The sequence below is a fragment of the Ischnura elegans genome, chromosome 10, assembly GCF_921293095.1.
Source record: "Ischnura elegans chromosome 10, ioIscEleg1.1, whole genome shotgun sequence".
In the NCBI taxonomy this organism is placed as follows: Eukaryota; Metazoa; Arthropoda; class Insecta; order Odonata; family Coenagrionidae; genus Ischnura; species Ischnura elegans.
Genome location: NC_060255.1, coordinates 100560127 through 100575486, shown reverse-complemented (window position 1 = coordinate 100575486; position 15360 = coordinate 100560127). Strand labels below are relative to the sequence as shown.

Below are 15360 nucleotides of genomic sequence, written 5' to 3'. Positions count from 1 at the left end.
ATCTCACACAAGATAATGGACATAGCCTTGTATACGCTGCAGGGCACATCAAGTTTGGGTGCCAAATTCAAATCCTTGCCAACGCTCCTTGCCAGTTGCAAAGTATGTACCGACTTTATGTGATCAATACCGGCTGCATAGGCCAAGAACAGGCAGTACTGAGAACCTGGTACTGGAACCAACTCATTCCTATTTGTAACACATAATAACAATAACATAATCGATGATAACTAGAACCAAATATGTATAAGAAGAAAACCACAGCCAATGAAAAAATTCAGCCTCAACTAACTCTTCCAGATGCATTCCTGCATAAATATTGACGGCCTACCTTTTAACCCATTCACAGGATAAACAAAGCACATTGTCCTGACAATGCAACATTTTCACTACGATTCACAGTGAAATAGCAGCAGATTATAACAAAGGCAGTGCAGCAAACATAATTAAAATAAAGGAAAAAAGACGCACAGAGACACTGTAATCCCGCGGCCAAAATTGGTATTCTAAGCAAGAGATGGCAATAAATATAAATAAACAGAAAGCATTAGATTGTACATTAGTAACTACAGTGTATGTTTATAATATAAATAATAATAAATAGGCTTTAAAATGCTCATGCAATAATAATCGCTTTAAATTTAACCAACACTAATTACAACAACATGAATGATGGAAATGCAAAATGTAATGATGTGTGATAATGACAACAGAGTAAGGGAAAAAAAAACAAAAACAAAAATAGAGCTAATTGCTTAAAAACATTAACCTCTAGCATTTCAATAACTTATGATTAATACAATAATGATGGTATACATCTAACACATTTAATAACAAAGACCACTTTAGCAAAGAATGTATTGGTAAAACTACTCAAATGCAATGTAAACATCCTTCAAACCACAGACATCAATTTCAGTCCATGCCCACTGAATTACAGGCTTCAAGCACCTATCAATCTGAAGTGCCAACAAATGGATGTCATTTGATTTTGTTGAGAGCAATCATTAATGTTTGACTTTACTCATGACTTAAATACACAATCAAACACAATGAAGAAATAAAAACTTAGAAGAACATACATTATTTCCTAGAAATACCATATTTCTTGGCTTACAAGATACAACACATCAGAACTACTTCTTCTTCAGGCAATGTTCAAAAACTGAAAACAGAGGCTGCTTCAAAGGAAAACAGGTAGGCTTCAGTTATGATTATCCTCAGGAAGAAAAGCATTGTTAGTGCTCATATAATTAACTACATCACATGTTAACTGTATAGAGATCAAAAATTTCAATTATGTACTTCTTAATACATACAGCTTTTTAATCTGACATCCCAGATATGTAACTGAAAATATAGTTATATTCATTAATAAGATGCTAAAGTTTAATAAAAGCGTGAAGTTATGCAGTACAGGCATCCCCCGAGTTACGTATGTCTCGACTTACGTAAATCCGTACTTACATAAGCGATAACCGTATTTCAAATGATTACGTTAATTTTCGAATGCGAGCGTGAAGAAGTAGATATTCGCTCGTACAACCTATGGTAGAAAAAAAAATATCGAATAGTTATTGAGTTTTTTACGTGCTAAAAATAACAAAGTGACCCATTTTTGTCATTCCTCGAAGGAATTTTCATTAATTTCTGTAGAAAAATCGCTTACAAATCCCAAATCGGCAATCAACGTGAAAATTTGCAGTTCTAGCGATGGATGTGGTTGCACTCATTCCTGTACGATACAACTTGTTATACAGCATGCACACCCGAACTCTGACTTTCAACTATTTAAAAATTGCATCCTTAAGTTTGGACACTTCCATCTGTAGAATTGAAAGAAAATGAAGTTCAAGCAGAAATCTTTATTGCAGAAAAGAATTGTTTAGTACCCATGTAACGGCATTGAAATTTTGAGTGTTGGCAATGAACGCCGTGAAAAAGTTAAGAAAAAGTTGACACATGATATTAATTGCTTATATATTGCTTATATATAATATATTGCTTGATTGTAATTATTTACATGTTTCTGGCTTTCAATGAAAATTTTATTAAGCTGCATTTTCTCGTTCTCTCATATTATGTGCAACTGTAAATGAATATTGTATCATTGAAAGCTTTTCCCCACTAATTTTGTTGCACGTTAATGACGGAGTTTGAATAAAAGCTCACTTTTAATTAGCTTCGTGCTTTGGAAATACTCTTCGATGTTTCCAGTGAAGTAAATATTCAAATGATGATATTTTCACATTATTTTATTGAGATATGAGAGAATGAAAGTATGTTTCCGTGCATGAAAGATTGAGTGTATGTGTGCGTGAATGTATCTAAGAATATAGTAATTTACTGGTATTTTTTTGTGCGTTATTTGCTCCTAATCCTAGACACTCCTCCTACCTGTATTAACTGTGACAGTGAAACCACCAGATTCATCGATCAACGTAATTTATAAAACGCAGAAGATATAATGATTATAGGTAGGTAGACGATGCGTTCTTTGGGCCCTTAGATCGCAGTGTAACATAATGAATCAATTTAAGTATTCAGTTTAGTAATGTAGCATTGAGATACCGTACTTTCCCGAATCCACGCGATCGGTCAACTCTGGGAATAATACTACGCATTTTGATTGGCAATGCTCGAGTTGCAACTCTCAGACTATATTAATGTTTATCGATTTTGCATCTAATAACGTAAGAATACGCGGTAGAGTTCATGAATATCGCAGTGAATTGAATGAAACTTCACCGAGAATTTACCAAACATTTCTTCGCTGAGAATTTCACCGCGCCGATCGCAATCTCTGAAGCACTAACGCAAAGGTTCGACTTACGTAAATTTCGACTTACGCAGAGTCTGCCGGAACGCATCTCATACGTAACTCGGGGGATGCCTGTATATACAACTTAAGATAGGTAGAAATCGAGTGAAATTGTTTGATTCCATTTAATCACATTTGTAAAAAATCAGTTCAGTGATCAAGTTTTCCAGAAGTCATTTAACAGGTTCAGGCAACAACAGTACGTCCTTACATTAATGCCAAATCTAATTCTGACCTGATATGAATGAAATTAGATAAGAGGGATGCCATTTTCTGAGGGATACTTCTTGTGTTAAATACTTATATAAGGCTGATTACCCATAGATGTGTAAACATAAAATTTTGTCAATCCTATAAGCCAGGAATTATGACATTTCACTCAGGCTGATTGAAGACTAAAGAACACTTCTTCATTATTTAAAAAAAATACTTGGCAAGAGCAGAGCAGAACCTCCCATAGTCAAAGCTCAACATAAAACTTCATCACATTTTTATTCAATTGTGTTCACCCAATTTACTGCAAAAAATGGAATTCCAAAAGGGAAAATAATACAAATAATTTAGTAATAAAAAAATTGCAGTAAATACTTGCATTAGATATAATATTAATTAAAGAAAATATAAAAATTATATCACACTACACGAAAACATTATTACGCAAAGTTCAAGACATGAAACACGCCAAGATGTGCTAATGTACACACTGTATCAAAATATACTTGATTCTTTCTTTAAATTCCAAGTTGGAGAGGGATATAGCACACTACTACACATTTAAGAGTTATGCACTTGTTACCCGCAAAGAAAATGGTGAGCTCCCAGACCCCTGAAAGATCTTTCTTTTTGAAAAGAATTCAAACTTTTCTTTACGTTTCCATTCCCAACAGCTCATGAAGTATGCTTTGATTATGAGGGAATCTACTTCCACATTTGAACCAAAGCAAAAAAAATCATGCCAAGGGTCCAAACTCCACCATTGGCCACAACATTCCATTCAAATTACAGCAACACAACACTTAGGTCCGAGAATTCGTTTCCGGCACGAGTCGACAGCGAGACAGGCTGGCTGAAACGGCGACTGTTCTTACCTGCGCTTTGGAGCGTTTTGGGGATGTGGACTCCCTCCACGCCAACCTGCTGTCCTCGCCACGCACCACCCTCCCCGTCCCCACTAACTCGTCATCCGACTCTTTCCCCTCGGCCACACCCTCGTCCTCCTCATCCTCAGGGTCGTTGGCTGGGGGCGGAGCAGGCTTCTTGGGGGCCTCGGCTTCACTCAGCAACTTCAAATCTGGATGGGTGACCACGCTGAACCTACCACGCCTCGTCTCCATGACAGCTGGCCTCTGCGACTGAGCCAGCTGCGGTCCTGATACACTTCGTTGGCCCGTGATCTTTGCTGACTCAGAATGCCCCGCTTCTCCACCTTCATGAGCTGTTGAAAGAAATATTTCTATCAATGGAGAGGTTAATGCAACCTAAGAGGATATTCAAACACATTCATACCCCAACTGTGAATCTAAACATTGATGTCTGGTTTCTCTATGAAAGCATTTGATACAGTACCTCACAAAAATCTAACAAAAGAAATCACAATCATGCGGGTTAAATAAGAAAATACAAAATTGGATACACAACCATCTAAGTAATAATAAGGCATTGAAGCACAATTTCAGTTTTAAATTTTAAAAATTTCCGAATAACATTAGCGTGGTCATATAAAAACAAATACAATATTTGTCATGATTTTTTCATATTAAGGGTTTCCCACGGTCTTGGCCAGATTCCTAATAATTAGACTTTGGGACAACACTAATTACACAACAGAAATAATTGATATATTGACATAAAAATTCCTTATATTAAAAAAATTCAAATTATTGATAGTAAGAATAAAATATAACTAAGGTTTCATAAGCCATATAATGGAATAAAATTGAAAAGAAATGATATCCTTAATTATATAATCAAATGACTATCATAAAATGCTGCAATGTACCCTTACCTTTTCCAGATGGAATGAATAGTAGAGATCCTAAACTCCAGAGGACTTAAAAACTGTGCTCTCACAATCAAAAAAGAAAATAACCTTAACAGTCTAATGCCATAAATGATAACAACAAAACTTTGAAGAAAAGGATAAAAAGATAAAAAAAGCATGTCACATTATGAATCGAACAACAATCGAACTTTTAACAAGTCTCTTGTAATCCAATGATTCTCACTACATATTTATTAGAAAGCAAGTTAACTGGATAGCATGCAGAAAGTCATAAAAAGACAAAGAAGGCACAATTATTACCTGTCTGCTGCTCTGGAACAATGCTAACTTGGAAGCGGGAGATCTTCCTCACAGGAGGCTGCTTTACGACTTCTGCCGTGTTTGCCTGAGTGCCACTGCCTTCCTTCTCGTCCTCCTTATCTTTGCTGGCCTCAAAATCTTCCTTCAAGGACACTGGAGTGTTATTTGCACTGCAATCCACCTGAGGGGTGATGACAGGTGTCGCTTGGGCTGGGATTCGCATGTCAAGTCTCCTCTCGCCCATACCCTCGCCCACCACCACCTCCTGGGAACTCAACATTTGAAGGGTTGTCGTCGTCACCCCAATGCTATCGCCAATCTGCCCCACCCCCGAATGGTAATGGTCTCCAGTCATACCAAAGTGCTCACCCCTGCCACCATCCAAGCCTTGATGATCTCGGCCAATTGGCTGGAATTCAGGGTAAGGGACGGAGGAGGGAGGATAGGGTACAGTCTGAACACCAGACGGAGCCACCTGACTCATCCCCATGGAGATGAATTCACTCGAGGGTATCTGGGAGGGCATGTGCAGCGGAGGTTGTGCAAACTCTGTGTGTTGGAATCCTAAGACCTGAGCAGGGATCGGAGTGTGGCCTCCTTGAAGGCCCGACGGCAGTAACGATGGTTGCTGCATCACCTAAGACACGGGACATTTCTCATTACAATCCCATCAAAATAATCATCTGGAATTTTAGCACTAGACGAAGAAGAAATAAACACAAAAAAAAAAAAAGTTTTTTTTTTTCAACAGTGGGAGAGACAAAACATTTATGAAAAAATACCACCTCTGTTAGGTAAAAAAAAAGAAATTCCAGCTTGCTTTCGTTTTCATTCCGAAAATATGTTTTCACTTTTGGGCAAGAACAAACACCACCAAAAGATTTACCCACAACTTTTCCTTAAGCCCGCATTCACACAAGTGGTCCAATAAAAGTAATGAGAGAAAGATTTCTTTGATAGCTCACCACGGAGAGTCTGTCTGCAAATAAGGCAGTAAGTCTGGTAGAATTTATTTAAACTGTCTGAATTTTTCCAGAAAGAACCTTCTTACTGTGCTCAATGAAAAATCAAATAGCAAAGGATTGTTTACTAATGGTCATAGTTCATATCTTTAACCATCTAGCGGAAAAGTCATTCCTTTAAAGTAAACAGTTCATGGCACACGACTGGTGCATGCAGCAGAATGATGACACAACGCATGAAATGAAAAGTAGGAGTAATAATTTATTGTAAACAATATCATCAAGTAGTAAACCTAAAGATCAACCATTTCTGAAAGAGTTTAAAATGGCAGAGACTCCTGTGACATTGTCCACCTTACTGAATTAAATAATATGCTTTCATAGAACCTTACTTGATTTATTGCTGCAACAGCAGGAGTCTCCCCTCGTCGATAACCAGGATGTATTTTTGCCAATTCCTGAAGAAAAACATCATGCAGAATAGAGTTTGGAATCCAACTCAGACCAAGATATTTTCAATTGGAGAAAATTTAGCTGACAAAGCCTCAAATAAAAACCTCATCTTGAAATCAAGTCAGTCATTAATCATTATGCTGAATTTTGGAATGGAAAATTTCAGAAAAAAATTGAAGGTATTTAAAATTGTAACCCCTCTAATTGCTAAGTAATGAGAACTGAAGTTTGAAATTTTGGAAAAGTTGAACTATACAGTTATGAATAAATTTATTTCGAAAGCAATTCCAATCGGATATTGATCTCATTTCATTTTTCATCTAAAATTTGAATGTTCTTCAGTTATATTCTTAAGTTTGGATTCATTTAATTTATTTTGTTTTTATTTCAGAAAAATACTAGCAGTATTACTTGAGACAATAAAACAAATGCCTTAAACAACAGCAGAAATTTCAAAATAGAAAAACCTAGGCAATTTTTATGGATATTGTTGCAGGGCGAGAAAATAACATGAAAATTACATGGCTTTAGGTATTCTCAGCACTATATTTTCACAAAACTCACAGCTGTGTAGCTCAGGTAAAGTGATAAAAACTTAAGGAGTTTTAAATAAGAAAACAGCTGCAGCACTTCACCAAGTTTTGCATCCTGGTTTTCTTCTGGTATTTAAATTATGAGGATTCAAGAGCCACTACAAATACTTGCAACAGTTTTGCTTCTGGCGGTTGAATTATGAGGATTCAAGAGCCACTAATTGTACAAATACTTGCAACAGTTTTACACTGTAGAAAAGTCAATATTTCATAAAAAAATGACAACAACCATAAAATCCCATAAAAGCTGTCGTAGGGTTGCATACCTGCTCGAGATCATGAAGGTCAATTGCTGCTGGCCTAGGCCTAGCTCGCCCAGCCTCTTCCTTGGCCGCCAACGCGGCCGTGTCCAGCAATTGAGGGGGCAACGCATTCGGAGCAGCCTCCAATTTCACTCCAGTTTCACCATCAACATGATACGCAACTAAAACAACCAAAAACCAATTCACCATCAACACACTGGGGACAACAATTAAATGGTAACTGAGATAATTTAGAGGAATGATAATAATAATAATAATAATTTATTTGTCCAAGGATCTACAAGAAGATATAAGACACATCAAAAAAAGGGAGTAGGAGATTCATACAATTTAGTTGATTAGAAACATATAGATGAAATGTTATTCACAAGTATGTATTTTCACATATAATATATTTTCAAAACATGGAAATGAAGCACTAGATTGTGGAGTCCGTCAGGCATTCCGAAGCAGAATAATAATTCTTTACAAGCAGGAATGCCATCAACTTCCTTTTAAAAGATACCAATGACTCACATTGATTTTTTAAATAGTGCGGGAGTTTATTGTATGCCAGGAGTCCCATTTCTCTTGGACCTAATTTAGTTCTATTCGTCCTCACTGTGTTATAGTGAAGGCTTTGCCTATTACTGGTTTCATAATTATGAAAACTGGAGTTAATTTCAAACATGTCCAGATTTTTACGCATAAATATTAGCAGAGATAATAAATAGACACATAGTAATGGGAGGATCTTCAAAGTTTTAAAGACGGGGCTAGAGGAAGCATCATAAGGTTTTTTTGATATAATTCTAATTGCCCTTTATTATTGTAAATATTTTGAATTCGTGAGGTGATGAGCCCCAAAAAATTATGTTATACGACATCAGGGAATCATTTTCTGTTTGGCACTGGCTATTTAAGGCTAATGTTTCAACAAGTGATTCATTTAACATCATCAGGGCCAGGGGTGGTCTCGCCAGGACAGCAATTACCAAGAGCCCTGAGCTCAGGGGCCCCCCCAAAATGCTCATGTGTATTGTGAAGTGTATGTGAAAGGTGTAATGAAAAAAAAGGACTCTGATAACTTGAACGACAATTTTTTTGCCAATGTGAAATACTGCCTTTTAATTAGTTGCTTTACTTACAGCATATCCAGTATAAAATAATAACATAAAAAATAAATAAAGTAAAGGTGTGGGAATATAAAGCTTTTTAGAGAGGGTTAATTGAAAAGTCTACCACAGGTTTTTTGTATGTCAGTGCAGTTTCAAGGAATAATTTCTCTAAATACGTAAGAGAACCATAATACATAATTAAAGTTTCTAAGCTTTGAAATTCTCACTTTCATAGTAATTTTTCTTTCGAAATTGCTAACTTTTATTAACTGCTATCTAGTTTTTAAAGCCAGAGTAGAGTCAAAATCCAATTCTGGGCCAATGCAATGTCCTAAAGGTTTCTGGGATTGGACCCTCGACCCCCAGAAAGGATGGTGCCATCATGAATACCAGCTGAGGGCCCCCAATCAATTTTTTTCCAGAGTATTACATATACGAGATTGCATACATATACATTACCAAGATACATATAAGCCTTTTTTTTGGGAAAATATCGCTTGATATATAGATTTCACTGATCACAAGAATAGTTGATAAGTTATTTTTAAACAGCGCATAACACTTTAAGATGATGTTAACTTATCTAAACATCCAAGTGAACTTATACAGATGATCCATATATTCTACAAAGCTTCAGCTCAAATATGAACACATGAGGAAAGAAACCGCAAGCGCTCCTACCTTAAATGTTCTCAGCATGACAGTTAATTATAACCTTAATGAAATGCCGCAGATAGAAACTGTTGTGAACTGGAACTGGTTTGCACATTTCCAAGACTACCTTGTCAATGGCGTTGCCAGGCAGTAACAAGAAACAAATGCAACAAAATAGCAAAGATATAATTACCATCAGCAGCATGCATCCCTTCGGGAACTGGTCCGGGGACGACAAAGGCATTGCCCTCCATCTTGGTGGACGTGGGGGGTGGGGGCTGGGCCAAAAGCGGATCCCGAGGGGAGGAGGACATGCCGTGAACGTCCTCGCTCACCTCCAAGTGGTGAGGGCGCTCTGGAATGATCGTCTCGGGAGGCACAATAGCCGACGGGGCCAACTCGCAGACGGGAGAAGGGGTGAGGATGGGAGGGGTTGACACTTGGTGCGTGCCAGCCACCGATACTCCCTCGATCACCGAGAGGGGAGGGTGCAATGCAAGGCTCCCAACTGCCGAGTGAAGGGTACTCTGAGGGGAGAGAGGACCCTTGTTCCCACAAAACAAAACAACATCAATAATTGCAGAGGAAACCATCATTTTGGACAACAATATCCCCGTATTCAAAAGCAAAAGAAACTGGAATTCTTATACATTACTGCAGGGATGAAGTTTCATCTTGAAAAAGGCATACCAATCAGCGGTTTACTTTTGTCACAGGCCACCATGAATATGAACTTCACATGGTAAAAAAATAATGAATGACATACTGCAATTATGAGCTGTGAAAACTATTTCATAAGTAACAAATGCAATTTTCACTAATATTGGGAAATCTAGAGGTTATGTGGCAAGAGATATTAATGTGGTGGTTCTGGACTCACAATACTAAGGACATCTACAAAACATGCTCATCTCAATGCTGGATAATGCCATCGAAGAAATAAGAGGAGTAGATATTATACTTTTAAACCATAAATATTCTAGATTATATATACATGGGAATTAGAGTTACTTTATGGTCTATTAACTATAATATCATTTCCTCACACCAAAAGCCCAAAAAAATTAAAATATCTGAATGCCATCATGAGTTATTTTTACATTTGAATTTAAAAACTGAAAAATCCATTAACAATATCAAACCATTTACAGTTAGAAATTAGAACATATGATAGAACCTATAATTTTAATTGGAGACAAATTTATATTGATTTAAAAAATACTCCAAATTAAATTAGACAAAAGGAAAAATGGAATTTGATGACCTGATAATTTACTTCACATAAAAGAAATGGGGAATGAAAAAGTAAATATAAAAAAAATTTGTGCATCAACTGACATGATTACTTTGATAAGAGTGAAACCAATTAAATGTCACTCAATGACGTCAAAAAATTGTCCAAGCGCAAATGATGGCTGATTAAAAAAAAGAAAAAAACAAAAATCAATTCCATTGCAATTAAGACACTTATTACTAACCAAAGGCTGAGCTCCAGTCATTGAGATGCTCGCTAGTTTCTGCTGCAGGGTCTGCATGTTGACGTCGTAGCTGGCAGGGGCATGAGGGGTGGCTGGGTGCGAGGAGGAGGCGGACGACGACGAACAACACAGGGGCAGGGGCACGGAGGACTGGGCGAGGGAGGAGAGGGCGTGGGGTGGGTGGGCAACGGCATGCTGTTCCGAGGACGACAGTGGAGACGCTACAGAGGAGGTGGAGGGTGAGGGGGAGGCTGTCCAGAGGGGAGGGGGGGCTCCTGAAAAACCAGGGGTCGACAGGGAGGAACCACCGACTGCAGAGGGGTGAACGGAGGAGGACGTGGGGATGGGGAGTGGGTTGGTGGTTGGGTGGGGCGACGGAGCCACGGACGTCGGGACGGGCAACACCCCACCGCTCAAATTTACCTCACTCTCGTCTGCTCGTCCTCCTACGACCCTCGCTCTCTCATCCTCAACCACGCTGGGGCCTTCCACATTCACATATTGGCTTCCATCTACATTGCCCTCGTGAGCAGCATAACCCATTGCAAAACCTTTACCATCAGCGGCCCCCAGTGCTTCGGACACCTGAGACTCGCTGGCCACTGCAGCCGCTGTTTTAGCATCCTCTGCCTTTCCATGCTGAGCGGCCAGAGTTTCTGTGGTCTGTGAGGTCAACTGGTAAAGTTTCTGCTGGAGGGCTGCAATGGAGTGAGGCCCACTGAAACACAACACCACGAATGAGCAGGCATGGGGGAAATAATGTCAACATCACTGAAATTCAACTCCACTACTTTTCATTTAACAGCACGAAACAATGAGATTGTTCACTAAGAAATGAAATCATTAAACAACTTTGGTGTACAGATATGTTTTGACGAAAGAATCTCTTTCATTTAGCCATTTTCTAATGAAAAGATACACAAAGGTACCACACTCTACTTATTTTAATTAAAAAACTCTAACACATATCTTTAAACTGGCTAGCAGTCATCATCAGCGTTAGCATTCTGTAGCTGTTGATGAGTGCAAGCCAGTTGAAACATGAGTAATAGAATTATTGAAATTAAAATAAATAAATGGTATGATATCTTTGTGTATCTTTTCACTACGCTGTTCTATGATATCTCTCCCAAAAACGTTGAAATCATTTTCCAATGAGTTCAAAATTAAGAAAAAACCATGAAGTTCCCACTCACTTTTCATGAGTTTGTGACGTTACTAGAATTCCAGCTCGTACACCTTTCAGCGGCAGGAAACATATTTGTACGAGAGTGCCAGAGACTGTGGGAAAAACATACAAGAATCCTCTCTTCTGACCTGCTCTACCACACCCTTTATATACTTATGGCCCAAACTCAATCTTTTACGAATGAGATGATTGGCAACCCTGCCCTCTTGCCCAAACTATTCTCGCTTGTTAGTGGTTGTAGCACATTCCCAATGAGGTACTAGCCTAACCTTACGATGTCCTCTACATATGCAATCTGAAGACTGGATGCAAGACTGGAAGAGTTTTAACCAATATCAACTGATTTCCTAGGTCTTTGGCATCAAATCTGACATAAAATAATGAACTAACTTCATGTGATATTTGTTTTGTAGATTTAGGCTGGTTAAATAATTTTACCAAATTATTTGATATTCCACCACACCATCTAAGTGGGTGAGGTCCTACTCATGGGTCCTGGGGTCAGGAGGGGACTAATAAAGTCTTTCAATTACCCTGTCCCTCCCAGTTGAAAAAATGCTAAGGTCTCCTTGACAAATTTTCCCGCACAGATTGGAAGACTTGCGATCCAGCTGAAGGATTACTGGTTCATGGAGAATTGCACACCGAGAGAAAGAATTTCCCACTGAATTGTAAACAACAACAACCTCTTTAACTAATCTTTGAGCCACACACTGGAATAGGATAAAAGTTTACCAAATATGCTGGATAGAAAACCACAGAGTGGTATGGATGAACTGAGTTTTCCAGGTTCTCTTCCTTGTACAGTCAGATTTTACAGCCAAATTCTTTAGGTCTAACATGACTTCAGATCTAAAGAAACTGACACCTACACCACCAGAACACTTCCTCGTTGTAGATGAACGTGCATGTAACAGAACCTAAAAACTAGCTAATTAAATGCAATAAATAGAAACTGATTCATGCTCAATGTGATTGTTGGTGAGGAAATAATAGTTCTTTACTGGAGAATTCCAATATTTCAGTGAATTCATTTACCCTTCATTTTTTTATGCTTTTTCTATATTTACAAAATTCATTATATTAGTGAGAAGAATCTGTCAATTGAAAAGGATTGTATTTTTACCTCTTATAACCATTTGAAATGATACATTGTTACGAATAATTCAATGAGTATTTCATAAAAAAAGAAGTTCTGATGAAGGTGAATAAATTGACGGAAACATTAACATTATTCCCAAGAAAATAATCAATATTTCCTGAGTTTGACAGTTCCTGTGTTGAATGTTGATACTTTGGAAAAATGGATACTGTTACTCAGTGTCCCAGTGAACTTGAGGACACTTAATCACCAGGAGATCCTGAAATCTTACATCTTTATCACCTGACCAATACTCCAGAGAGAACATAACTAAGTTGGAAAAGTGGTTGATAATACATTAGAAAGAAATGAATAGTATGAACTCCATAATACACAGAGGAGGGGTTTTAAATCAAAAAGCAAGCCAAACGAACCATCGGTAAGTCGAAAGATTATTAATTATTAATGTAAAATCAACAAACACAGAGCCACATACTTGCAGTTACTAGAGTCCATGGGTGGATTTGTTGATGCGGACTGGACTTTCTCGATTGAATTCTGCTGGGAGAGTTTTGGGTGGGGGGACCACTCCCCTGCTGACGTCCCAGAACTCCCCGAAGTTCCCTGTTGCAGAGGCGTGGCAGGAGGGGGGCTCTGGAACTGAGGGGGCGTTGGCGTTTGCGACTCCGCGTAGTCCCCAGCCATCTGCTCTTCTGGCCTCCCAAGAGACGTCCCATGGGTTGCAGACGCATCCTAACAATCGCGACAATATCAAAAATAACACAAAATTATTCATGGGGCATTCACAGGAAACACTCCTCCACATTTGCCAACCTTCAACAATCTTTAATGTGATGCAGAAGACAATTGTAGATACAATTATTTTCTGGAATGAATACTTTTTCATCTAAATGTAACACTAAGCTATATTAAATGAATGATTTTTTGTATACAACTACACTTAAATTCTCCAACATTGTATAGAACTATTAGGATAACTATCTGAAATATTTTCTACAGCATCAAATAAATTAATTGTATTAGATTATTGACATGAAGAATTACATAAAAAATTAAGCTTAGATTAAACACAAGAGTCATGGGCACACTTGCATGACTCATATCATTTTATACATCAATATTTATACAATTATTTTACACTATTAGCAGCATAAACCAGATGTAAGAATGTGTAGTATATAAATACAACAATATTGAAAAAAAAAATTAATTGATTAATCAACCCTTTATCTTTTGTTTAAAATGATAAGGCCTTGTTGAGACCCCACACAGACATGCATTTTGTCTAAAAATGAAAGCCAAAATTACAATCTTTTTTCCCTCAAAGAATACATATATGAACAAAAATATGACCTATCTAAGCATTGAAATTTTATGATCCCGCAAGAAATTTTTTATTAAACGCAATGACGATATCTTTTAAAATAAAAATTACAAGAAAAAACTTAGAGTGATCTAAAGTCACCTAATTATACTAATGAATACATTTATTTAAGATAAGACAGATTGAATGGCAAGAAATATATATCATTTGTAAAGTTGGATGGTGTTAACAAGCCAATTAACTAGAAATGGTCAATTGCCTTCCTTATAACAATGAAAAGTATACACGTTAGAAAGTAATTCCAACATCTCTATATATATATATATATTCCATAAATAAGAGATGAACTAAAAATTTAGGCAATTACAAGTGGTAAGGCAAATATCTAATTCAACAGGGAGTCTCCAATTCAACAAGAGAAAAATATGTACATCACCACAATCTCTACCACCACAGTCACATTTAAAGTTAAGGAGTATAATCATAAAATTGCCTTTTTAAGGCCATGGTTAATTTAGGAAATTAGATTTGTTTTCAATTTAATGCACCTGGTAAATATTTAAAATCCTACAGTGAAGAACAAATTGAAATAATTGATGAAACACAATAATGAAACTGCACGAATAGGACATGTGAGATATTCACGAGGATGACGATCTGCATATTAAAAAATGAAAAATACTGAATTGAAAAACAAACACAAAATGTAAAATATTTAAGTTCTACCCCCATGAGTACCAACAACGTAACCAAACAATACCAAACTCAAATGATATCCCTAAATATCTTAAATATTGAATGTAAATTAAGCAGTTGAATTGACGACATGAGTTTTGGTTATTTAAACATCCCTACAGGCAATATCTGTCCAAATAAATAAAGGATCTCATTAACCCATTAACTGAGTACCACAATATGTGGCAGTACAGCACGTGGGAATCAAAAATGGGAATGGGAACCTATAAATTAATAAAACTATGGAGAAAAAGATTTCATTACTCGGATGAGTTCACAACTTACAAGCCACAGTGAATGGGTCAAGTAATGCTCCTCTTTATTACCAATATTCATATGCATTGAAATAAAAACTTCTGTAAAGGAGCTGCCTTTCAACTCCTTCAA

At 37.2% G+C, this 15360-nt stretch overlaps 1 protein-coding gene across 9 annotated transcripts in view; it reads right to left on the bottom strand.

Moving 5' to 3' along the window:
- Window positions 1-15360, bottom strand: part of LOC124166595 (serine/threonine-protein kinase WNK1) — a 124729-nt gene that overhangs the window by 39686 nt on the left and 69683 nt on the right. For 8 of the 9 annotated variants that reach the window (XM_046544178.1, XM_046544182.1, XM_046544184.1 and 5 more), the window contains 7 exons: window positions 13390-13646; window positions 10624-11341; window positions 9339-9690; window positions 7398-7555; window positions 6478-6543; window positions 5124-5760; window positions 3910-4256 (listed from right to left, as the gene is read on the bottom strand). In XM_046544178.1, coding sequence (XP_046400134.1) covers window positions 3910-4256; window positions 5124-5760; window positions 6478-6543; window positions 7398-7555; window positions 9339-9690; window positions 10624-11341; window positions 13390-13646 — 2535 coding nt within the window. The remainder of the gene's footprint in view (window positions 1-3909; window positions 4257-5123; window positions 5761-6477; window positions 6544-7397; window positions 7556-9338; window positions 9691-10623; window positions 11342-13389; window positions 13647-15360) is intronic. The other variant, XM_046544183.1, reaches the window with a different exon arrangement.